At 36.2% G+C, this 26804-nt stretch overlaps 5 protein-coding genes across 10 annotated transcripts in view; 3 read left to right on the top strand and 2 right to left on the bottom strand.

Moving 5' to 3' along the window:
• Positions 1-235: 235 nt before the first annotated feature.
• LOC120782491 (organic cation transporter protein) lies at positions 236-5835 on the bottom strand. 3 transcript variants are annotated; one of them, XR_005706263.1, is made up of 10 exons: positions 5677-5835; positions 3361-3679; positions 2992-3293; positions 2772-2921; positions 1718-2123; positions 1385-1626; positions 1047-1320; positions 736-793; positions 555-691; positions 406-497 (listed from the first exon to the last, which is right to left on the bottom strand). XR_005706263.1 is itself a non-coding variant. In XM_040114793.1 (8 exons), the coding sequence occupies exons 2-8, from the start codon at positions 3504-3506 to the stop codon at positions 341-343; spliced, it is 1677 nt and encodes a 558-aa protein (XP_039970727.1). In that variant the 5' UTR covers positions 3507-3679; positions 5677-5832; the 3' UTR covers positions 236-340. The 3 variants fall into 3 exon arrangements, 2 of the variants coding, with proteins under 2 accessions (XP_039970727.1, XP_039970728.1); XM_040114793.1 differs by lacking the exons at positions 555-691; positions 736-793 and having other exon boundaries at positions 236-497; positions 5677-5832; XM_040114794.1 differs by lacking the exons at positions 555-691; positions 736-793; positions 5677-5835 and adding an exon at positions 4970-5597 and having other exon boundaries at positions 236-497.
• A 5117-nt stretch (positions 5836-10952) lies between these two features.
• LOC120766748 (organic cation transporter-like protein) lies at positions 10953-13664 on the top strand. The gene is made up of 6 exons (XM_040092420.1): positions 10953-11161; positions 11489-11675; positions 11983-12241; positions 12310-12727; positions 12801-13307; positions 13374-13664. The coding sequence occupies exons 1-6, from the start codon at positions 11019-11021 to the stop codon at positions 13498-13500; spliced, it is 1641 nt and encodes a 546-aa protein (XP_039948354.1). The 5' UTR covers positions 10953-11018; the 3' UTR covers positions 13501-13664.
• Positions 13665-14702: 1038 nt separating this feature from the next.
• Positions 14703-18539, top strand: LOC120782880 (organic cation transporter protein-like). Its single transcript, XM_040115428.1, has 6 exons — positions 14703-15066; positions 15898-16084; positions 16429-16687; positions 16746-17163; positions 17234-17740; positions 17806-18539. Exons 1-6 carry the CDS (start codon positions 14909-14911, stop codon positions 17906-17908), a joined length of 1632 nt encoding a protein of 543 aa, XP_039971362.1. The 5' UTR covers positions 14703-14908; the 3' UTR covers positions 17909-18539.
• A 1432-nt stretch (positions 18540-19971) lies between these two features.
• LOC120766429 (organic cation transporter protein-like) lies at positions 19972-24646 on the top strand. The gene is made up of 6 exons (XM_040091932.1): positions 19972-20257; positions 22321-22507; positions 22878-23136; positions 23229-23646; positions 23722-24228; positions 24300-24646. Exons 1-6 carry the CDS (start codon positions 20115-20117, stop codon positions 24421-24423), a joined length of 1638 nt encoding a protein of 545 aa, XP_039947866.1. The 5' UTR covers positions 19972-20114; the 3' UTR covers positions 24424-24646.
• Positions 24647-25952: 1306 nt separating this feature from the next.
• LOC120773696 (organic cation transporter protein) overlaps positions 25953-26804 on the bottom strand; it is a 29946-nt gene continuing 29094 nt past the window's right edge. For all 4 annotated transcript variants that reach the window (XM_040102732.1, XM_040102758.1, XM_040102741.1 and 1 more), the window contains exons 5-6: positions 26244-26750; positions 25953-26180 (exon numbers count right to left, since the gene is read on the bottom strand). In XM_040102732.1, the coding sequence (XP_039958666.1) occupies positions 25988-26180; positions 26244-26750 (700 nt within the window). In that variant the 3' untranslated portion in view covers positions 25953-25987. The remainder of the gene's footprint in view (positions 26181-26243; positions 26751-26804) is intronic.

The following is a 26804-nucleotide window of genomic DNA, read 5'->3' as shown; positions in this document are numbered from 1 at the left end:
AAATGGATGATGGCTGCATATTCACGTTGGAATGTGGTAAGCAACGTGATCGTATTTGCCATATAATGGAAACTGATTTATATACATACATACATAGCTACATATGTCTGCAATGATAAAATCTATAAAGCTATTATTGATTTTTAGTCAAGAGTACAATTCCTAAAATATTTTATATTTTGAAATGCCTTTATAGTTAAGAAAATATAAAAAGATGTGCTCATAATAAAAAATATTTTGTGTTTTAAGGTTTTAATATTATTACTGTTTATTAGTAAACATACTAACGCTTAATATTACTTTAACACTTAGGAACTAGTTACAGAACAATTGGTTTGTCTTAAAAATATGCCGCCGTGTTATCTCGTATATTTTGCGATCCTGCGTTCGCGGCCAAGACATCAACCGATTGTGTACGTTTCTCCAGGAAACTGAAATTATACCAACGCTCGTTTTTGCCAAAGTTTTCTCCATCTTCCAGAGAAGTGGGCAAGGTTCTGCAACAAAGAACATAGTATTTCAATAAATGTACCTTAAATCTCACAAATTTTTACCGTTAGATTGAAGAATTTGTTAATATAAAGTTCATTCATGATCATTTATATAGTATATAACCCTATATCTATCTCGATTAGTTTTAGGTGATACATTCAACCGTTAGATGAACAAAACTAGATATTATACTCAACATGTTGCAAAAGCATAAAAATACCAGCAAGATATTATACTCAACATGTTGCAAAAGCATAAAAATAATACCAACGCAACTGGCCTCCAAAGTGAAGAGAGCGCACTGAAAGAATTAAGTATCGGAGAAAGGATAAAAATAAGAACAAGTTTTACAGCTCTTGGCATATTTTGTTGAAATTGATTGTATTTCTAATATTTTAATAGCTCTGCAATATCTTTTAAGTAGAGGCAGTAGAATTTCGAAAGCCCTATAACCTAGTCTCCGGTGTAGTTTATCATAGACGATTTAGTGTAGAAAACTGTCTTTAATATTTTCTAGCTAAAGAAATTTTTTTACTTCAAATTACTTCACTCACCTATTGAGCGTCTCAGGCAACAGTAAACACAATCCAGCACCCAACAACGAAAGTAGACCCAAAATTATCTCCGGCATTGGTTGAAAGATCGAACGTGTGTACAAAATGTACGAACTGAAGAAGGTGAACGCATAACCCATGACATGCACCACCGCTACACCTTGGCCGCGCACGCAAGTCGGTATCAACTCAGTTGCATATTGCGCGCCAGAATTGTAAGCAACCGTTACACCAAATCGTCCTATAACCGACAATATCACGACCAATACGACATCTACGAAATTATGCAAATCATTTATTAGTAAGTTGTGATTAAATTATTTCATTTGGAGGCTCACCCTTCTCGCCGCCACTACGCTCAGTACAGAAGAGTATTGCACCGGTGACCGATATAAAAATACCACTTAGCAGCAGTGACATGGACGCCATCGCTTTGCGGCCGATGCGATCTTGCAGCACGATCAACAGTATGCAGGCCGGTAATATGGCCGTGGCGCTCAATGTGAACATGACAAATGGCGATATGCCGAGACCTTGAACATTCCGCGACACCGCGTCGTAACACAAAGTGATGACCATGCTGTGATAGTCACAACATTGGTACATGCAGCCATAAATACATTGAAAGTTAATCAATACTTCGCCATAAAAGGCAATTGTGTAACACTTACGACTTAAAAAACAAGATAAGCGTGTTGCGTCGCAAGCGTGGCGTTGCAAATAGCCCAAAGAGATTCGGACCAGATTTCGTATGCAACTGTCTGCGCTTGCATTCATCTATGAATTCGGTATAAACGGATTCCTCCACTGCACGTCCATTGATCTTCGCCACACGCTTCAGGCACTCAACGGCTTTGTCGTATTTTTGCTTGGAGATCAACCACTGTACACTCTCGGGCACAATGAAGTAGAATAACGGCACAATGGCAAAGGGGGTCGAGGTAGCGATAAGGAAACCGCGCCACGTATGCAGCAAAATAGCAATCCACGGTGCAGCCATTGAACCGAGGCAGTAAAAGCAACCAATGCAGATGCTCAGCCCAACAGTGCGTAGAGATGGACGCAAGTACTCCATAACTGGGAAAGATTTATAAAAGAAGTTTTAATCATATACAATTACAAATAACTCTCTAATGTAAACATGTGAAACATCTTCCTCTCTTAAGGGCGTAATCCTACCAAGAACTACACTTGAATCGTCATAAATTCTGCCGATTTCCCAAATACCTACCATCTGATACTAATAAATATATTTTTGCGTTCACAACTCTTTTTAGAAATATCTGCTTCTTCCTTTACACTGCTATATACATTGTTTTATTCCATTTAAATTTAAAGTTTACACTTGGCTACGCTCCTAAGAATATTTTCACCCATAAACCATACTGAATTTATTTTTTTGACACCCTTTGTAGTACTTTCAATCATGTTATTTTATTTTTTTTTTTGTAAACCGATCACATTTTTTTCTTTGTTTTAGAGTTGTAATTGGTTCAAGCACTCGATTTTATTGAAGTATCTAAAAAGGCTAATTTCAATAAATTATTTCTTAGTTTCAGACTTGTTCGAACTAAGAGTTACTCAAACGAGATTTTTGGAGTCATTGTCGTGCCCAACAAACCGTGTAAGTTTCTATTATATAGAAGTCCCTAAGTTATGAAGTGTGCCGACGGCTCTTAGGAGTTATAAGAAATGTGTGCTTACCGCTTCTCCTAAAACACTCACCTAAAATATACATCATAACGAAGTTGCTATCGGTCGCCATACCGGATAGAAAGCGAAATAACGAAAAAGTTGCAAGCGTTGTACCAAAGATGGTCAAGGAATTACCAACCATTGCCACTACATTGGCGGCGATCAAAATGGGAAGTCGACCTGCCGTGAGAAATAGAAAGAAAAAAAAATTGTAGATGGCAACACTAAGCCCATTAAACTGTTGAGTCACCCAAGCTATCTGCCAGAAAGCCAAACAGTAAGCTGCCCACCACTGAGCCAACAAAAAACATCGATTGCCCCAATGTTGCCTGCCAAGCGCGTTCACAAATCCAATTCAGCTCGCTGGTAAAGCTTTGATAGCCCATATACAGCTCATAGTCGAATTGCTGACACGTGTGCGACACATTTGCGGTGACATTCTGAAACGCGGCTTCATCCCCCTCTGCAAACCGATGTGGCAGACATGATGAGCCTGTCTGCTCGCTGGCAACCGCATAAGCGTCCGTCGGATTCGCATAGCCGTCGATGCACCTGTCGATGAAATCAATTGAGCAACAACAAAAGCTGTGGTTTAGTGGTCGCTAGTCGCTGGACTCACCAATATTTCGGCACGAAACTTATGATCGTCTGTGAGTAGTAGTGCAGTGCGGAAAGCAAATTGATGATGCAGAATAATAACAGCATTATCGCCTGCAAGCGATGACAGTCGCCACATTTCTCCAAGATTTTGTCGAGCTCCAACATTTCTACTGTGCGCAAGTACAGTTAGACAATTCTGACACCGCTTCAGCAATACGTTTGCGTGCTCACAACTTCACAGCTGTCGCTCCGTTAGCCCTGCCTCTAAGCTGTTATTACACCAAATAATTTCCGATGTCGATTCACTGTCCAGCAACTGTTGCGCTTATCAATCGGCACTGTAGAATTGTTGTAATTATGAGTCAATGTTTGTAAATTTGAAGTGTGCAATTGGCGAGCTTTTGGCTCTTTTGGATTTATTATGAGTTCAAAGAACTCTTAATGGCATAATACATATTGTTTATTTTCGCAGCCATTCTTAAATTTTATAGTATACTTAAATTTATTAAAAGTTTGTTTTTATGTGTTATTGACTTAGAATCTTCCCACGTCAAGGTCACCAAACAGCTTTACCGTTCGTAATATTTTAAACATACTTATAAATACAGAAAACAAGGAAAGAAGAAATTATTCTACCACCGAGATTAATAGATTGGTTTTCAATTTGAGCTTTCTATATGCTTTCAGCCGCCTCTGAACAAAGAAGCAAAACGAACTATTCCGGGTCCGGGTGCCGGATAACATATTTTTTGTCGTGCGATATTTATATATAATAATAATATAATAGATTTTAAGAGTCGCAAAATGAACACTTTATTCGGCAATTTCCCAATATGCTTATTGTGTAGCCTTCGTAAACCGAAATACTGTATGAGTGGCCTCTCGAAGTTTCAGCTCATACATATACACCAACAATCACCAATTCGCACATTTTTAAACTTCTTAATTACAAAGTGCTATAACTTTTGAGGTAGGTTTTAAAAATGTTAATACATAATATCCCACATATGTATACTTAAAAACAGTGGCTTACATGCCGCTGAGGAGAAAACAGACTTTTTTAATTTTAGACGCACTTGTTTTCCATATTACAGTTATTATCAGAAACAACATTGTTCGTGTAAATTTTCATTTTCATTCGTAGAAGCCAAAAACTGCGAAAGTGGAGAGTTAACTTAAATAATTATTTTATTTTTTTATTCATATTAATTTTTGGTAGTCAAAAATATACTTGCAAACATAGCAATCGCTTAAAGAAAGAAACGCTTATTCATGCACAGTAACATATATCAGCATTATGAACAAATATTTCGTGAAATTAAAAAAAAACTTCCATATTTACTAAAAACAAAACGTAATGTTTGGAAAATAGCCTCTCAATCCCTGCACCGACATATTTGCCAAAACGTCCTGAGAAAGTGATGAGTTAATATTGAAACGAGTTCGTAAATGGCGCTACTTAAATATTCGCCCAGTCATACTCTTTAAACTTATCCTCTCGTTTTAGGAACTCTTCTGTTGCGCAAAGAAGTCATACTTTCTGTCCCAGACACAACGTGGATAAATTTTTTTGTGAGACATGGTCAACAAATGAAATGAAATATCCATTCCGCTTTTATTTCACTCACACTATTTACGCAGCTAAAACGAGCACAGTTTTCGTCATACAAATGCGCTTATTTCTCATAGTTTTCACCGTCCCAATTAACGAAGTGCTTAAGTGCAGTAATTAATATTAATTAGTAAATTAATATAATTCTCAACCGTATTCATGCACGGATCAGTATTTTTATTTTGTTTCAGGATCACTTAAGTCCACTACGCCTACAACCGTTACACGTACGACCGCGAGTAACCACCGCAGCTCAACGAAAGTAACGCTGAACTGTTATTGAGTTAGCTACACATCCCATGAGATTGCAGGCATTTGCATCGTATTTCCCCACATACGCACGTCACACACACACCACCAAAGAAAATCAACAAAAAAGTAGGAATCTTTCAGAATGATGAAGAAAATGTGGCACAAGTGTAAAATTATAGGTGAAAACCATATTTCCATGCGCGCAACCACTGGCACTACGCCGTCATTTCACGAAGCGGAGCGTGCGGAGAGCATTGATCTGCATTGGTCAGTGCCGCGCGCGGGTAAACAAAACATCTGCGGCGCGGAATTTCTGTAATCAGTGCACAAGTGTAATGGCAAGCATTTAAAAAACAAGAAAAATATAATCACAACAAAAACCGCAAGAGCGACGATAAAGGAGACCTCATAAGTCACACGTGAACTTGACGACAATACAATTGGTTGCCGAAGTTTGATTGCGATATTTACCTCCGTTTTTGCTGATCCGCGATTGAAATAGAACTAGCCGCGGAGTCAGCGCATCAGAAAAGCTACGCGGCGCTTACGTTCGTTGGAACATTCTAATGAATTCTCCCTACTCTTGTGTTTTCGTTGTACAATTTATTGCCTTTGTGTTCGTCGAAAGTGAAACTACGCCACTATTAAACATGATCGGCACCCTTATACCACCTTATAAAGTGCATACGTAACTGTAAATAGAAAAATATAGTCGGAAAATGTGAAATGAAAGTAGTGGGTGGGATTTCATCGAAACTCCTCAACCTGTACCTCCTAAGGCCGCTGAGCACTGCAGCAGACACGCTATCACATTTGCCGCCTGCATCTGTGAACATACGAGTATACACACTTATGTACATATGTATACATATAAATCCGCGTGTACGTGCAAATAATTTGTAAAATTATCAATCTCGGAAATGCGGTGATTTCGGCGCGCCAAATTATATACATATGTACATATGAAGGTATGTGTGAGAGTGTATGTGACAATCGATTCTTATTAGTTTGTGATTTCGACTAACATCCCTTTTTTGTTGTTGTTTTTTATCTAATATATATTTATTCATCATATATTGTGTGCTATTAATATGTCTTCGCTGCGCCGCACGATCGCATGCCTTTGACAATTATCATTGTTTACATTATAATTTCACTGATTTTTACGTCAGAAATGAGTGTTTTGCGAATTATATACCATATATACAAACATATACAACCGTTATTCGATTAATAAATTCTTGACATCACATTAGCAATTAATTATTAATTTAAAAGTTTACATTGGCTATTTTATAGAAGAAATCTTTTTTTTATTAAGTATTTAATTATGAAAAAGTCCTTTTCTAGCTCAGAGGACTTCGAGCCGAACTACTAATGAATTCACAACCCTGTGAAAGGGATGTTTCGCCTTTTTGCTTTAGCTCGCCCTGAAACGGTTGTACTTTGGCTACCCGAAGGATACTTGGATTAGGACCGGAAGTCGTGAGCTGCTTGAGCCATATGTAAAAGAATTGTTTCTGGCCACTCCCAAATGAATGGCAATCAGAAAACTTTCCTCACTTTCGTGAACTTCTACACATGACTCCATCCTATTGATACCATCGGCCTCAACACCCGCGCCGTTAGTTCTGCTTTCTCCAGACTGGACAAGGAAGCAAGGCAAATGGGTCTGGGCAAGACGAAATATCTCCTGTCATTAAACAAACAGTCGTCGCACTCGCGACTTGGCTCTCACGTCACTGTTGACAGTCATAACTTTGAAGTTGTAGATAGTTTCGTATATTTGGGAACCAGCATAAACACCACCAACAATGTCAGCATGGAAATCTAACGCAGGATAACTCTTGCCAACAGGTGCTACTTCGGACTAAGTAGGCAATTGAAAAGTAAAGTCCTCTCTCGACGAACAAAAGCCAAACTCTATAAGTCGCTCTTAATTCCCGTCCTGCCATATGGTACAGAGGCTTGGACGATGACAACAACTGATGAGTCGACGTTGCGAGTTTTCGAGAGAAAGGTTCTGCGAAAGATTTATGGTCCTTTGCGCATTGGCCACGGCGAATATCGCATTCGATGGAACCATGAGCTGTACGAATTATTAAAAATAGTCTAACTATTTATAAATAATTGTCTTCGACTGTAATCTTGAATTAGTTTAAGAATATTTCAAATAAATCAAGTTTATTTTTTAATTACTACAAAATATCGGGTTACAATATACCCATATAGTATCTCAAATATCCATGGAAGCAATCTTGGAGCTGATTATACAATGATATAAGAAAGCATGAGTACGGCAATGATCGCGACGGGATTGGTTGAAAAAAGCTCTTTAAGATCAGCGTTAATCGATAATATTTTATTTCCTCGACAATCTTGTTAAAGGGAACAGATTTATTACCAATCCGAAATGTGTCATTGTCGATAGCTTGTACATCGAGACGTTGTCACCACTATCGCTTGCGATATTTTCAACTGTTTTAAGTTTCATAATCGATAATTAATACTAACTTTAATTTTATATTACTCAACTAATATGAAATGAGTTAGGTTGCACAATAGAAATCAAATCAATTAACTTATTTAAGATATATATTTAGAATGGGCATCATTTTAATTGCATTGAACTACGAAATAAATATTATGAATGAACTTTAGATTTCCTCGTTTGCTGTTTAATAGCTAAAAAAGAATTCAAAAATGTACTTTACAAAGCCCAAATTACGGATATTGCTCAGTTGCGTGTTTCCATGCTTGGTGTCACAAAAATTGTTTGATATAAAACATTTTCTGCCAACAAATACTAACTGTTGAGACTTTCTATAACTGTCACTTGCTTGAATTCATGTAAGTAATCGCAGTTGCGGAGAAATAATTTCGTAAATGTGATATTCGCTCGATCTTATTTTCTGGCCTATAATTTAGCCCCAAAGCAATCTAGCTTCTCATGCGAATATGAAACGCATAGCATCAAATTCATAGCTGTATATACATATGTAAGTGATAGGCAATTTTATAGCTCCAGTAAATTACAAATTCACAAATTAGATGTTCATCGAATATGCAAAAATCTAAAAGAACTGAGAGAAAGAAGGTGAAATGCATAAGTGGAAACAAGGCTTCTTTGTGGTCAAATACGAAGGAAGTTTGTAACTTCGGTGCGATTCATTTTGTCAATAGTCCAAATGAAATCGATTCAGCGCAAAATTTAATTACATGTATAAATATGTATGACTGCAGATGGACTAACAAAGAAAAGTATATGTTTATTGGGTAGTCGAAAAAGTCCTTTCGTATTTTGTCAATAGATGTCTTTGCAGTCGCATATCTCCAGTGCATTCGGGGAAGTTGAAAAAAAGTTACAGCCGTCAAAAATGAGGGAAAATAATGAAAAAATTCGTTATATTTTGAAATTTTTGTATAAAAAAGGGAAGGCTTGCGTGGCATAGCCACCAATGAAATTTGTGAAGTTTACAAATTTTAAGGAGACAATCCTGTATCAGTTCGATTTACACTGATTGAATAATGTCTCTAGCGGAAAAATGGCAAAAAGTGGTCGACCAAAATGGTACATATTTGTTTATTTGTTTATTATTATATAAAAAAATAGGTTAAAAATTGATTAGAAATACGAAAAGTCTTTTCGACTACCTAATATAAATAGAGGAGTTTCTAATTCGTAATGAAAAGGCCATTAGATACTTTCGAATGAAGCAATTTAAAGGTTATTGTATGTATCAGAATGTCTCACCAAATATAAAATACACATATAGTTGATAATGTAATGGAAGATTTGAGTTCGAGCAGTTTAAAAAAGAAATTAAAAACCTATATTTGTATCGATATCGAGACTAGTCAAGTAAACTCATAACTTCCTCTACATGTTCTGAGCGTCATTGTATTTGATATTGAACAAGTGCATTTCCACCAATATTAAAATTGCTGAAGAACGCTTCCTCTTACTGAAATGTTACCAGCAACAGTTTTGTAAGATTTCTGAACTTATGTGTACATACGAGTATAAATTATTTTTAAGAAATTCAAAAATACTTAATTCGTAATTACTCCTTTTTTATAATTATAAGAAGATATTGTTGAATATACGTAATACTATTAAATTAGAAAAAGTGCAAATCGTCACAAGTCATCCCTCAAAGTATGTTAAGCTTAGTAGCATTGCGGCGACATTGCCCAGCAGTGAATTTTACAGAAAACTTTTGTAGAAGCTCTTTAGAGCTCAAAAGTTTTGCGTAAATAAACAAGCTTTGTTACGAGATACTCATACAAAATTGTGTTGATTTACGTACTTACCAAATATAATTTAAAACGTGAAGGTCAATTGAACACTTACCCCATAATAAAAAATGTAGAGAGTATATGCAAAATGCAGAAAAATGGCCTTCAATGCCCTTAGGGGTTATTTGCCTCACTGGCATGATATCTGGGCAAGGGTTGTGTTCGCATGTTTTGAAACCTTGGAAGCAAAGATACACAAAAAGAGTTGCACAATTCTGCAATTCAGCAAATGCACGTTTTTAATTCATATTCGCATTTCACACTTTGTACTCGCTTATCAATAGCAGTGTAAATAGTATAAATTCCGAATATTTGGTTAAAGAAATGCAGTGATTATAAATGCACATATATATGTACATATACAAATGTATATAATATTTGGAATGTTGCGATAAAGTTGATACCGGCCTTTTATTGCACTTGAAAAGACTTAGTTAATTGCTTAACCTTGGCTAAAAAAAGCTAAGTGACTGAACTCATGTTTTGAAGAGGTTGTTCCCCTTTAAATCTCTGTCATCTCAAATCTTCCACAGTTGACATCGGATAAAAGCAAGCTCTTTTTTTACAACCGAAATTCTATTTCAATCCACAAAAGTAAAATGTACATAAGAAAACAAACAACAGTTTGGACTCTCTGGAGTAATAAAAGCTCATTCAGTTAACGCAAATAGCATTTAAAATATTATACATACTTAATGAATTAATAAATTATTTTTTTTGTACATATTTTTTATGCATATTCTTACGAATACTCGTCGTAGATAGCACTTACACACATGTCGCGCCGCCCACTTCTAAGAGCAATCATTCAAAATAGGTAAACCATCCTTTCTTTCTCATAAATTTCAATAAAACTCTGTAAATATTTGTAACGCAAACTTTTATTTTATTAAGAATATTTTCAGACTCCCTCTTCATGTGAATAAAAAACATGACAACATGACAAAGCATTATAAAAACCTATAAAAAGTCCAGTTAGATTATTTCGAAATACAAAACAAATAAGGCATCTACGCAAATCACCAATTATAGTCACAATGCATAACAAGAGTTTATTGGCGCGACTTTCAGATAATTATCAAGAAGCTCGTTTTATCCGTTGTGTATCCCGCAATGCATTTCAGCAAAATTTCTAACGCAAAGCAAAGAAAATTTCGGATCCATATATCCAGATATCTTAGCTAACACATTTCTGCTTGAAAGTAGTGTTCATATGCGCCCTAGAAAACTTAAAGGAAAACGTGGCCCAAAACCTTCTTGGCAATTCGTGCGGCGCACTCGCATTTGCAGTTATGATAAGAGTATGTATATTTAGAGATTTTCACAAGATATTAGGCAATATACATAGTATGTATCTTAGCTCATGTGGCAAAAGGGGCAGAAAGCAATTCGTTTGGCATTTAAAACTGCAACTGCCATCACTTTCGAAAAGTTTCACCTTGGCCATGGCCAAAACGTATAAAATTTGGAAAACTTAAATCTTATGATATTTACCATAGTGTGAACCTGTGGCAATGGATTTCGATGCAGTTCTGGTGAAGTGCGGCAATTTCGGGCGTTATCAATTGGTGTTATTGCTTTTTTACGGCTGCACAAATATTCTATCGTCGCTGCATTATTTTGCGCAAACGATTATTAGTTTTACCCCTGAGCATTGGTGAGTTTAAGAAGTTCGAAGTCTCAAAATTACAGAGTTCAGTCACTTAGAACTATAATTAAGCTCAGACGTAGCATGGCTTTCGATATGGATGAATCGCAAAAGTAATATCTCAAGTTGCGCCCAACAGTGTAGCATTGAAAATTACCTATCCTTGAAGTTTCGGGCCACTACCCAAAGAGTATATAAAAGCAGGCTCGATAATGGCTGCTAAGGCTCTGACTTAGTAAGAAAATAGGGAAAACTTCAAAGTGAACAGTGAAGAAAATTTAATTCTTAAAATAACCCCAATAAACAATTATTAATTCCACTTTATCGAAACTTCAGGTGCTTTCACGAGAAGTTAGCCAACGCCAGTACTTCATACGTACGCAGCATTTATGCGCAAACCGCAAATCCGCAGTGCACTCTGCTGGAAGATATCGTCGACGATCAGCCGATAGTTGCGGCGGTGGGTAAATGCACTGAATGGATCTATGCATATGATCGTGGCTACCGCAGCATAACCACAGATGTAAGTTAAGAAATACAATAATAAATACTAAATCGATTTTTTTCCATTAACGCATTTCCTCAATTCTTAACATTTTCTGCAAAAATAGTTTTGAAAATTAAATTGAAAAACGCAGAATATCCCTTAGTTTGTTTTTTGTTAGAATTAGCATTAACATTGTGTCTTTAAAAAATTTCAAATTTACTTAACGGCATAAAGAGGAACATTGTTCAAAAAACAACTCAACGACCATTTGGATGAAAAAGAAAAATTCATCATCATTTCCCATTGCTAATTTAACCATTTAATTTTTTTTTTTAATTTTCAGCTCAATTGGATTTGTAATGATGCGTACCAAGCTGCTACAGGTCAGTCATTCTTCTTTTTGGGTTCTATCATTGGCACAATATTCTTTGGATTTCTGGCTGATAAAATTGGACGCTTGCCAGCGCTGGTCTGCACAACATTGGCTGGCGCTTTTGGTGACTTTTTAACCTCCTTTGTAACATCACTGCCTGCGTTCGCATTGTTCCGCTTTGTATCGGGTCTATCGAATGATACGATATTCTACCTCATGTACATAATGGGTGAGTAGCAGAAGTGTACTACACTATGAATCGTGTATTTAAAGTTCTTCTTGCTTATTCCTACGAAGTTTTCGAGTACTTGAGCCCAGAAAAGCGCACATTCGGTCTGAATGTTATAACAGCGTTTTTCTATTGTTTTGGCTTGATTTTGTCACCTTGGTATGCCATTTGGGTGGGATCATGGCGTTATTACCTCTATATCGCTTCTCTGCCCGCGTTGATTGTGCTGATCTATCCCTTATTCATTTGCGAAAGCGCGCAGTGGTTGATTGCAACTGAACGTTACGATCGAGCTGTAAATTGTTTGAGGCGTGTTGCGAAATTCAACAAGCGCATAGTTGAAGAGGAAGTATTCACGCAATTTCGGGCATACTATGAGGAGAAAGTGGCTTTGGATAAAAAGTTCAACAGAAATGAAGACACTTTCTGGGGAATGTTCCGTACGCCGAGACTACGAAAATTCACCATCATACTGTTATTGAAGTCGTAAGTGACAAAATCGAAATAAGTATGAATCTTATTTTGCACTGTTAACAAAAAAATAACTCTTGCACCATAGCATGATCGTCACAATCTCTTTTGACGTGATCAGCCGCAATATGGAAGGTTTAGGCTCCTCACCCTTCACGCTATTCTCTGTCTCCTCTCTCGCGTATATCCCAGGCGGTCTGACAATAATTTTCCTGCAAAATCGCATAGGACGGAAAGGCATGGCATTCGGTTCGCTCTTCGTTAGTGCGATCGTAGTCACTGTAACGGGCTTTATGATCGCTTTTCTTGATCCTGAGAAGAATACCGTGCTGCTAGCAATTATGGTTGCTCTGGGTCGATATGGTGTGATTGTAAGTTATGATGCAGAAGCACAATATGCCGCAGAATTCATACCAACGACAGTACGTGGGCGTGGCCTAGCGAACATTCATGTGATCGGCTATGGTTTTGCTATGCTTAGTTCATATGTCATTTATTTGGGTCTCTACTTCAAGCCGTTGCCATCGATTGTTATTTCGGCGGTAATGGTGTGTGGCGCGCTGCTCTGCCTGGCACTGCCGGAGACCTTAAATCAGTAAGTAGAGAATAATTATAATACTAATTAAAATATATTGGAATTTCATTCCCTTTTTACTTTCAGGAAACTACCAGAAACCCTTAAGGACGGCGAAGACTTTGCAAGACACCAACGCTGGTACTACTTCCCTTGCTTTAATCGAGTACAAACTAATAACAATGATGTCGTTGAGAAGCAGGATACTCATTAGATAAACATAGTATCTCAATTTATGCTTTATATTTTTATTCAAGGTTTGCATCGATTTATTTACATTTACAAAAGTGAAACTTACTATTTCGATATTTTACCTTTTTACTATAAGATAACTAATAAAAAAGTAGTCGTTTAATGAAATACCCTGAACACTTTAAAGGCATCACAATTTGCCAATTGTAATATTTTCATTGGTACTATAACCGGCTTTCCATCCAGAACGAAAACGAAAACATGAAATGCCAAAATATAACGGCAAACAAGTGAAGTCTGATAGGAGCCCAAATATAATACATACATAGACATCAGTCACATTTACCATATTAGTATTCTTCTACAGCTTTTCTCATTGGCGCCAAGTTCTTAATTGACTTCAATTTTAACACATAGGAGACTGACTTTTAATATACACATCAACATGAGAACATGCAAATTACTTGTATTTGTTTGCTAAAATAATTGATTCAATCGAATTAATTGTGAAATCATAGAGAATTCCGTTATAAAACTTTCTATGTAGGAGACCAACGGGCATATGTTGAGATGCAGGGAAAGCTGTTATGATGCAAACAAAAACTGAAACCACTCTCAAAATGCCTACACATAGTTTAAGTAAAGTTTATGTGAATGAGTGTGACGAATCGAAACCCCAACTTCCGAGCCAAAATTCACATTGTGCTTAAAAATTTCAACTTTATAGCGAGAAAGGAGATCCGAAACAGGAAGACGGAACAAAAACATCTACTTGGACCAGCATGTTTTTTTACTAAATATGCCTCTGGGGATTGTATATTACTTGAATCGTATTCTAAAACAAAGAAATAAAAATCAAAGCTGCGATCTCTTTAAATTAGCATGGCTTCAAATTATCGAAATAAGGATGAAATAGGTATTCTCAATTCATGCGAAAGCGTCAGCTACGTTCACATACGCCCACCCGCACAAACTTAAATACTGCAAGCAAGAATGGGATTATGTAAAAGTATTTGGCAATATAATAAAAAGTATAAATACTGTTGATGTTTGCGCTTTAGAAACGCTAACGAAAACAAAAGCGAAATCATGTTCTTTTTACTTTTGTCTAGCAACAAAGTGTCACCACAATAAAGGCATATGTATGTAAGCAAGCACTTTAGTAGCAACATTGCTTAAATGCCGAAGGGTCGGCGAGAGTGCGCCGCAGTCGAAAGCCGCCGAGACAACCGATCGTATATAAAAGCTGAAGCAGACGTTCTGAAAGGTTTTGTGACTTTCAGGAATGTCGGCGAACGGAGTGTAGAAGTGTGTGTGTGTAACGAAGACAAAATAAGGATATATTATATATATGTATATATATAAGGAGAACAAATTCATAATCTTCAAGTTGTTCAAATTGGAAAACTAATAATCCAAAAATTAAGAAAATGGGTTTGCCGGTAATGGATTTTGACGCGGTTTTAAAGAAGTGTGGCAATTTTGGGCGCTTTCAATTTCTCATAATGCTATGCTTTGGACTTACAAATCTTCTCTCATCGATGCATTACTTTGCACAAACAATAATCAGTTTTACGCCAGAGCACTGGTAAGGGAGGAAACCATAGATGGAAATGAAGTGCTTGGCTAATGAATGTAAGGGGAGGTCAGGAAGTGTTCTGCGAGTATTTTCAAAGTTATGTAAGCAGTTTACCTGAGTTAATCCTACTAAGTGCCAGCTGGTTAATGTTTTATATGAAAATTTTGCTTTGATATGAATTTTTCGCCGTGCTATTGAAGTTTCAAGTTTGGGATTAAAAGGAGCTGCTAAAATCTTTTCTAACTACGCTTTTTGATGAAAAATAGTTAGAAATAAGCCCATCAAAATATTAGAGAATATAATTCTTCATTAATTATGAAGAAAAAGCAATGATCATTCACATTGCAGGCTCAAATCAACAATAAATGCTAACTAAAGTGCAATAAAAAAATTTTAATGGCAATATTCAATTCACAATATAGTGTAATAACTTATTAGCAAAGTTTTTTCAAAATACACATGCGTATACATATATTTTATTTGACCGTGACCTAGAGTCTATGTTCCCTTATCTGTGGCATTAAACACAAATAAACGTAAATGAGAAAATTAGTACAAAAAGCGTTTAAATATTGTAGTTCAATAATTATTTTCAATATTCTTCCAGATTTATTCATTTCTTTGTACAATTTTGGAATAACATTTTAGTTGTTTAAACAAACCTAATGTAAATTGTATGTGAGCTTGCCTGCGATAGTCGATACATTTTGCTGTCGTGCTATTTCAGAAAACAGCCACTTAACTAACCTCCAACAGTCACTTGCCCTTCACTATAGTTTCCTGTGGAACATTTTAGATTCAGCTGCGCAAATACGTAAATATTTATTGTTTTCTAACTAGGTGTTACCATGAAAAGTTGTCAAATGCCAGTTTCGTTGAAATTCGCGCTGTCTACGCACAAACGGCCAATCCACATTGCACCATGTTAGATGACATAGTCGGCGGTCAGCCAATTGTTGCCGAACTCGGTAAATGCCAGCGGTGGATATATGAATATGAAAGTGGTTATAAAAGCGTTACATCAGATGTAAGTACGGTCATTAATTTATTTGCTACTTCAATTGTCTTAAAAGAGAATAAGATGATGATTATTAAACGAAAGGGGATTAATCGCGGTCGTCGTGATAGTTGCTTGCTCAAATTGTCTGCATCTGATGAATGCGCTCAAATGTATGCAACAATTATTGTGTCCGTTGGTTCAAACAGTTAAAATAATATAAATAAAAAACAAATACGGTTCTACAATGAATATCATAATTCAATTTTCTACTGCAGTAAAATTAAAAATTCTATTCATAATCAGTATTAAAATACTACAGTTTTGTGCATTCATTTATTCTTAAATTATATTATCCATTTGTTCACCTGCAGCTAAACTGGGTATGTGAAGAGTCCATACAATCCGCAGTGGGACAATCACTATTCTTCGTGGGTTCTGTGATAGGCACGGTATTCTTCGGGTTCCTGGCAGACAAAGTCGGACGACTCCCTGCGTTGATCTGCACCACACTTACTGGCGCTACAGGCGACTTTCTCACAACTTTTTCCACCAATTTGCCACTGTATGCACTCTTTCGCTTTATCTCAGGCTTATCCACAGACACATTTTACTATCTGATGTATATAATGGGTAAGGAGGTGTTTCATTTTTCATTTAATATATCTGTACATGATTTTATTTATTTCAGTCTTCGAATACTTAAGTCCAAGAAAACGTACACTTGGTCTGAACATGGTCACCGGCATATTCTACTTCCTTGGCTTGGCCTTGGCACCCTGGTTTGCGCTATGGTCAGGTTCATGGCGTAACTACTTATACATCGCTTCAGTACCGGCCGTAATTGTGCTATTGTACCCCTTTTTAATTTGTGAAAGCGCACAATGGCTGATGGCAACACACCAATACGATCGCGCGGTTAAATGTCTCAAACATGTTGCCAAAATCAATAAACGCGAAGTGAAAGATGAAATTTTCGATGAATACATAGCACACTACAAGCAAACGACAAGTGACGAACTCGCGAAGAAAACCAACAAAGACACATTTTGGGGCATGTTTCGCACACCACGTTTGCGCAAATTCACCATTTTGATGTTGTTGAAGAAGTAGGTGAAAGTCTTCTTTATTTGCTACTCATTATTTTTCTATCTCTGATACTCTCTCATTCCAATGCAGCATGTTTCTAGCGCTCGCACTTGATGTAATCAGCCGTAATATGGAAGGCATGGGCAGCTCGCCATTCACACTGTTTTCGGCCACTTCAGTGGTGTACGTTATGGGCAGTTTAACCATCATCCTGCTGCAAAATCGTATAGGTCGCAAGGGAATGGCCTTCAGTACGCTGCTAGTGAGCTCAATAATCATTGCGGCTACCGGTTTTCTGATTGCCTTTACAGAAACGCAGAAAAACGCTTTACTTCTTGCGATTATGGTCGGTCTGGGTCGTTATGGCGTCGTCGTGAGCTATGAAGCGGAGGCACAATACTCTTCTGAATTTATACCGACCACCGTACGTGGTCGTGGCATGGCCAATATACATGTTGCGGGATTCGCTTTTACCAGTCTGAACTCATATGTGATATATTTAGGTTATTTCTATAAACCGCTCCCGTCGATCTTCATATCGGGTATAATGTTAATAGCCGCTCTTTTATGCCTAGCGCTGCCTGAGACCATGAATCAGTAAGTAAATAATTTATGTATATTTGTTTTTTTTTTGTTTTTGTAACTATTTTCTATCTCTACAGAAAGTTACCGCAAACTTTGAAGGATGGCGAGGAGTTTGCTCGCCATCAGCGCTGGTACTATTTTATATGTTTCGACAAAAAAAAAGAACAGGAAGGAAGCTGAAGGGAATAATGGTTGAATGGGTATATGGATTATAATTATGTATTATAATTAATGCAATTTGCAATGGTTAATCATTCCGTTTTCATATGTATTAATCTTAAAGACTTTAGAGAGGAAAGATTTATGTATAGATTTGTGTATAGAATTAAATAAATTTTTGTAGTCATTTAGAAATTAGTAGGATTTCTATGTTTCCGTTAGCAAATACGGCATGGCCAATAAGTACTCACAATCACAATATACTATTTAAAAAGGATTTACACGGTTTCTTTTTACACAGATTTGAAGTTATACGGTTGAGAAAACATTTTTTTGGTAAAAAATTTTAATCTACTTCGGTTTCAAAATTACTGTCTTGTAATTATGTTTGCTTTTACCACACCTAACACCATTGTTGAAATGAACATACATAGTAGTGACTGGAAAATCCCCTTATTCGAGAACTCTTACCTACACATTTTGTTCGCATGATATTTACATTGCTGAAATGGATATCTCCAGCCATGATACCGACTATAGTCCAGTTCGTCGCAAACAATTGCGCTCGTTGTCAAGTAGCGACTAATTATTATGTAGCTATGTAAATATTGTTTCTTTATTTTTATTCTAATTTTTCTGTTCTTAGTTCTGGATTAACAGATTTCTTTTGTTTTTTGCATGCTCTACAATTTTTCACCTGTATCAATTATGTATATTAAGTTTTAACGCTCAATAAAATGCTATAAGAACATACAATTTGTATGCATATCTGAAATTTTATTGTTTTCAACTTTTTTTACGCGGTTTTTCGAAGTAAATATAGTTCTTTATTTCATCTTACACGGTTTTCAGATGACATGGAAAGTATCCCCCCTTTTACTATAGGAAACGCCTCTTTTTTTACACGGATTTCTGAGGAACGTATCTACCGTGTAAAAAAAGAGTTGGGTGTAGTTCTTACCAAAAAAACACTTCATATCAGCGCTGATTAATCAGTTGAACAATAAATTTAATTTCGTTTTATCTGAGGCTCGACTAATGCCGCATTTAGCTCACAATTGAAAATAAAGCTGAGGAAATTGTCTGAAACCAGTTGTTTATGCATTGCTCTCCGAACTCATTGAATTTAAAAAAAAACTTGTTCCAAATATCACAATTCATATACTGAATCATGATTATAGCTTGAACAAGCATTTTAATTAGCTAATCTAGACACACTTCATACATACAATTAAGGATTATTACAAAATTTTACCCAAGCACAACTTTGTTGCACTAAAGGTCAGAACCGCTCTACCATAAACTCTAATCTCGCTCGTCATTAGACTCGATTATGCGAGTAATATCTTTCGTAAAGAATGAGATTTCCGGGAACTTCCATAGGAATCTTGGAAATTATGCGAAACCGGTAGCAAGCTCCTCAAATGCAACATTTTAACTCCTTTCTCTCCCATAGCCGTTAGGTCGCACAATTTGGTATCAACTGCTGAATACTCTCAAAAAAGTATGCCATAATAAGCGAGGGCACCAAACTTGCCTATTTACGCGAATTTCGCACGGCCTTACTTATTTTATAAGATTTTATATGCATGTGCAAATGCATCTTAGAAAACCAGAATTTAAATTTCATACATCGTTTTCCAAACACATACTCACACTCTCCTGTAAGTTTAGTAATGTTTAGATCTTTACTGTATGACAATAATAATTAAGAATATTGCAAAAAGTTATTTATTCAAAAACATTTGAGAAGAGACCACAACACTTGTAGGCTCGCTCTCACTGAACTTAAAAATGGAGATTAAAAGCTATGAGCAATCGGAAGAATACACATTCTGTTGTTCCATCTCGTGGAATAAATTATCACTGGCAATCACATTGCGCAACGGCGACTCGCAAATAATATTGCTCGATGTAATTTCGATTTTCAGCTAAATGTGTGTGATCATTTTATACAACGGTTTTGCTCATTTCTTAAATGAATCTTTATAGATAAATGCTTCTGTTACAAAATTCTCCCATAAACAGTTTCTGCTCTTGGCGCAAGCAAAAGCCTGTTGCACTCGCTACGACCATATATAAGCAGATGTTCAGGTATTGAAACATTTGATCACTCTAGGGAAGTGCTGGTGTATCGTATTTACGCTTAACGGCGCATAACAATTACAAACAGGCAAAAGTATAAACCTGAAAATTTTTAAAACGCTAAAATAAAATAGCAAATGAGATGGATTTCGATGCTGTGTTAAAGAAATGTGGCAATTTCGGGCGGTTCCAGTTTCTGGTCCTGCTATGTTTCAGTCTGACTAACCTCCTTTCATCGGTGCATTACTTTGCGCAAACGATAATTAGTTTCACGCCGAAGCACTGGTAAGTGGCAACCAATGCGGATAGCAAATACAAAAGAAGTGCAATTAAAAATTATTAGACAGTGAATTGTTTAGTGATCGTTAGTGGTGCATATCAATCGTTAGCAAGATAAATTTAAATGTGCTATTATGCAACATAATTGTGTTTGTGCGCGGATAATTCAATTTTTATGTCATCATGGTTTCAAAAATAAATTTTATAATTTTCACTTCATGTTAACGTGTTGGATAGATCCAACCCATAAGTGAATTGGATTCTCTTCCTTTAGCCATATTTAATAAAAATTGAACATTTGCTCCCATTTATTCAGAACCAAAATTAATCAGTATTAAAAATTTGTCTTATTATAATAGACCAGGGTAAATAATTTTTGAAAAAAAGAAAGTTGAAATAATAAACATTAATGGAAAAATAATTTATGGGCTTTTTTAAAAAATATATAATTTGCATTGAGATTTTTTTATTGAAAATTAGCTTTTTCGATATTATGTACTAAAAACACAGTATGTTTGGAACATAAGAAGGTAAGTCTCCACCAAATTTCGCGAAAGAAATTTTTTCAGAAAAAGTCAGCCACGCTCCTATCCTCCTATGTCTTAAATATATATTGTAATGTTAAATGCCTTCACAGATATAAAACAGCAATTTTACAAATCTTATTTAGTACCCTCCACAAATACAAAAGTTTTCTTTTCAATGACTTGATTTTGATCGACCAGTTTGTATGGCTGCTATATATAGTATATGCTATAGTGGTGCGATATCTGCGGTTCCGAAAAATTAGCAGTTTCTTGGAGAGAAAAGTATCTGAGCAAAATTTCTGTTCTCGAAAACTGAAATAAGCGGTTGAGTATATACAGACAGCCGGGCAGACGGACGGATGAACACTGCGACCATTTATGTATTGTTTTATGGGGTCTCCGATAGATAACCCTGTCGAGTGTATAAGCATAAAATAAATTGATGTTGACGACTGAAACGGTTTGGGGTAATACTTTGATTTTGATGTCACCAAACGACATAATTTTTTGTTCCTTTTCGTAAATGTGACCGAAAGTATTTTACTATGAACTAATATGAAGTTGTCCTAGTTTCCAAACTATAGACGGTGTTTGCTTAATTTTATTAACGTAAGTTTCCATATCTTTATATATAAAAATTAAGTGTCACGTTGTTTGTCCGCGATGGACTCCTAAACAACTGGACAGATTTTAGCAAAATTTAGCACACTGCGTTCAGTTTGAACCAACTTAGAAGATAGGATAGTAAAAACAACTCCAAATAAAGAATACAGTGAAAGCTCACTTAAATGGACGCGCTATTAAGCGGACATGTTCATTAACCATACACATAGTTGATGTTTATTAAGTACATTTTATTAAGCGGACAACTCTATTAACTGAACAGAAAGGCTGGTAGCCAGACATTGAAAAAGCAGCCTTCAATTCGCTATTTTTTCCAATGAAATTTATTTGTACATATACATACATATTCAAAATTAAACCTCAAGTACAGTCCCTTGCATTCTTATACCGACAAAAACGCTATCGCCTTTATTCGTAAATAAATGTTCACTGTATTAAATAGTTTATTTTATGAATAATAGTATAAAATGTATACCACAGCAACGCGTGGTCGAGTTCACTATAAATAAACACGTTCAATTACGATAAAAATAAAAAATATGTATCTAAATTATTTGCAATATATTTATTAGCCTTTCTAGATTGCTCGTAAGATACGATTTCGAATTATTACACATTTTTCGCATTAGTAATGTTTCATTGCTCAGTGAAAGAGAATCGAATAGCACCTTTCTAATCGGAGAATTAGCGAACAGATATACAGACATAGCTTAATCAAGAGATTTATACTTTTTTTTATCGATTATTTAATGTCATTACACTCAACAGTTAGGTGAATATCAACTTTTGTACTTGTTTGTGTTTAAGAATTCGCATTAGCTTGACTAAAGCCATAATGCGTCACAATATTTGTACTGCAGCAGATCAAAATGGGATGTAATATTTTCTTAATAAATAATAAAATAAATTAAATTTCAGGTGTTACCATGAAAAGCTGTCAAATGCCAGTTTCGATGAAATTCGCGCTGTCTACGCACAAACGACTGATCCACATTGCACCCTGCTAGATGACATAGTCGATGGCCAGCCGATTGTAGCGGAAGTCGGTAAATGCCGGAGGTGGATATATGAATATGAAAGTGGTTATATAAGCGTTACATCAGATGTAAGTACGGCCATGAATTTATTTACTACTTAAATGTCTTGTCTTAAAAGAGAATAGGATATGATGGTAATTAAAAAAAGAGATGGAAACTCGCTCAAATTGTCCGCTTCTGACGAGTGCGCACAAATGTATGCTATGATTTCCCTGTATACTGTGTAGTGTATAGAGACCACTGGATGAATTTATTAATTTCTTATACCTTTTCTATTCACATGTACACATATAAATTATATTATATACATTTGTATACAGACATGCAAATCAGCGAGCGTTTTTATTAATTACCGCAAATTCGTACATAAAGATTTTGTCACGTTTGTAAAAAATACCAAGCTAAACTACATCCTTATACATACGTACATTGTTTCAGCTTAACTGGGTATGTGAAGAAGCTATACAATCTGCGATCGGACAATCTCTCTACTTTGTGGGATCTGTCATCGGTACGGTTTTCTTCGGATATCTCGCAGACAAAATCGGTCGACTCCCTGCGTTGATCTGCACCACACTTACTGGAGCGATAGGCGACTTTCTCACAACTTTTTCCACCAATTTGCCAATATATTCTATTTTTCGATTCATTTCGGGCTTATCCACGGACACATTTTACTATCTGATGTACATAATGGGTAAGTTAATGGTCATCAAGTATAAAAAAGGGACTTAGCCTCGATTTCTGCGGTTATTGCCTTGTATATTTAGGAAAATTTTTATTTTTCAGTCTTCGAGTATCTTAGTCCAAGTAAGCGTACACTCGGTCTAAATATGGTAACTGGTATATTCTATTTCCTTGGTTTGGCTTTGTCCCCCTGGTATGCACTATGGTCAGGTTCATGGCGTGGCTATCTGTACATCGCATCTGTACCGGCTCTACTTGTTCTAGTATACCCGTTTTTAATTTGTGAAAGCGCGCAATGGCTGATAGCAACACAGCAATATGATCGCGCGGTTAAATGTCTCAAACATGTTGCCAAAATCAATAAACGCGAGGTGAAAGACGAGGTTTTCGATGAATTCATAGCACACTGTAAGCAAAAGACAAGTGAAGAACTCACGAAGAAAGCTAATAAAGACACCTTTTGGGGCATGTTTCGCACACCACGTTTGCGCAAATTCGCCATTTTGATGTTGTTGAAGAAGTATGTGAAAATATCTGGTATATACTCTACTTTATCTCTCAACTCTCTAAAACTCTCTCTCTCATTGTAATGCAGCATATTTCTCGCACTCGCGCTGGATGTGATCAGCCGCAATATGGAAGGCATGGGCAGCTCGCCATTCGTACTTTTCTCGACCACTTCGGTTGTATATGTTGTGGGAGGTTTAACTATAATCTTGCTACAAAATCACATAGGTCGCAAGGGGATGGCCTTCAGCACCTTCTTAGTCAGTGCCATTATTATCGGCGCTAACAGTATCCTCATCGCTTTACTTGAAACCGAGCGACATGCTCTACTCTTCGCTATTATGACTGGTCTCGGCCGTTACGGCGTTGTCGTGAGCTACGAGGCGGAAACACAATATTCCTCCGAATTCCTACCAACCACCGTACGTGGCCGTGGCATGGCCAATATACATGTGGCTGGTTTCGCTTTTACCAGCCTACATTCCTATGTTATATATTTAGGGTATTTCTACAAACCCCTTCCGTCGATCTGCATATCTTTAGTAATGTTCCTTGCAGCATTATTGTGCCTCTCACTGCCAGAGACCATGAATCAGTAAGTAATCTTAAATATGTAACATGTGTTTATTTGATTTCTAAATTATATATAACTTGCCATCACCACAGAAAACTACCGCAAACTTTGAAAGATGGTGAGGACTTTGCGCGAAATCAGCGCTGGTACTATTTTGTTTGCTTCGATAAGACGTTAAGCAAGATGGACGGTGATGTCAGCAATGACAGTCATTGAGATATAGAAAATTGATAAGTGATTGTTTTGCTAATAATACCTAAGGTTTGTTATTCGCATTGAATGAGTGTTTAATATATTTTTTTTATGAAGTTGAACATGGAAATTGTAAATTTTATTCAAATATATGAATATGCAGACGTTTGTAAGCTTATAACTTGATAACTTTGTTTGTATTCTCTCAAGAAAATTTAAGAAATAAAGTCATAAATGCTGACAGGATTTTAGAATATTAATATATCTGAATAATTATTATTTCTTCTGCCCCTCCACTGCCCATTGTTCCTTATCCAACCGCCACACATGCGCCGTAAATGAAAACAAGACAGTTTCACAAGATTGTTCACTAGCTGTACTATTTTGACGATTTTCCTTTGTATTTTTGTGTAAAAAAACATTTTACAAACATAAATACATACATAAATGATATATGCAGACTTATGTACATGTACATGTGGTTGGAGGAAAAAATTAAATTCATAGATATGTATATGGTACATATGTATATGTACATTTTTATGTTAACTAATATATGCTTATATAATAAGTGTTTAATGTTTGTAGAAATGTATATTCTAAAATGACTTAAGAAACTAACTGTAATTAAGGAAGCTATATATTTAATATTATTAAGTTTATTTACTAATTATTAAGCTGAAAAGAAACTTAATTATATTAATTCTCAAACTTTTGATGCAGCTATTATATAAAACGATTTTAGGCACCTATTACATTCTTAAATGAGCTATTATCAAAATTTTGTATGTACATATTTATGTATATAAGCATATGTGTTTCTTCACTTTATATTTGATGGCTTTTATATGAGTAGATACTTCTTTTATATTTTCAATAGAACAATCTATTTCGGTATGCTCACTTGGGCTTTCACTTTGAATATCAAGAACGTACTTCTCAATATATATGCATGTATGTAAGTGTGTAGATTTATAAAAAAAATATTTTTATTTCTCCATTTTTTCCTTTTTGTAAATCTGCTTAGAAATCAGTACTAGCTTTAAGCTCTGCTTAAGTAAAATTGTGCCAAATGCTTATTACGACTTTCAAGTACATATGTACTTATATGTATAAACAAGTATATACATGTACATATATGTATACATGTGTAAGTATAACGTACAACGTTTTAAACATGTTTGATATATGTATGTATATCGCTTAATTCCTGTATGTTATGCATAATACAAAGTTTATTTAGTGCAAAAAGATGGATAGATATTGTATATACACATAAATATATAATGTATACGCATATGTACATATATCTGCATTATACACGCATTGTTTCCTTAAACACTTCTTTCGAAATTTTAACTGAAGTCTACTCGTACTACCCCTTCCCCACTAAGCACCTGTTACTTACAACATTACTAGTAGGCTCTTAAGAACTAAGGACGTTGACTATACAAAACATTGATATAAAAAAAAGTATTGTGTTTTGTGTGCTTTCGCGTCTGTGCAAAATATTACCGTTATCCGTTGTTTGTGTTTTTTGTTTATTCTAAAACTTAGCACCTAAGGCGGCTAACGCGTTCGCACACATTTATGCCGCACTGTTGAGGTTCTCATCGGCTGATTCATTGCCCCGATCGAAATCAGTTAACGACTGCTTACGCTCGTAGGCTTCCTCTTCAGAGTCACAAGAACGTTTGCCTTTCTTCGAAAGGCAGGGGAAATCGAACATACGTTCGCCTTTGCCGAAAACTTCACCTTCTTCGACAGTTTTTGGAAGTGTTCTGTAAAATTCGCAATTAAAATTAGTACACATAAACATTTTGTGGAGATAGTTGCTTCCGCACCTGTTAAGCGTCTCGGGAAGTAGTAGGCATACAAAGGAACCCGTAAAGAAGAGCGCACCCAAAATGATCGATGGCGCTGCCTTGAAGAATGTGCCCAACCACAAGATGTAGGGCGCCAAAAACGATGCTGCAAAGCCAGCTACGTGTACCGCAGCCACGCCTTGGCCGCGCACGCATGTTGGTATCAATTCGGTGGCATATTGTGATCCGGATTCGTATGAAATCGCCACACCGAAACGCGCCGCTATGGTTAAGCATGCCAGTAGCACGGCATTGTGGTTGTGCTGTTGATAGGCGATCGCTACGCCTGCTAAAGAGGTAAATAAACCGCCGACAAGTAGCGAGCCGGCCGCCATGCCCTTGCGTCCAATGCGATCCTGTAGCAAGATCACGATTATGCTCGATGGCAGCACGGCAATGGCGCTCAAGGAGAACATAACGAATGGCGAAATGCCCATACCCTCGACATTACGCGAGACCGCATCGTAACAGAGTGTAATGACCATCCTGGAAGGTAAATAACGGTGAATTATGTTTTAATTAGCGCGAGTGACACATATG

This window comes from Bactrocera tryoni, chromosome 1 (assembly GCF_016617805.1).
Source record: "Bactrocera tryoni isolate S06 chromosome 1, CSIRO_BtryS06_freeze2, whole genome shotgun sequence".
Lineage (NCBI taxonomy): Eukaryota > Metazoa > Arthropoda > Insecta > Diptera > Tephritidae > Bactrocera > Bactrocera tryoni.
This window is presented reverse-complemented; position numbering and strand designations above follow the sequence as displayed.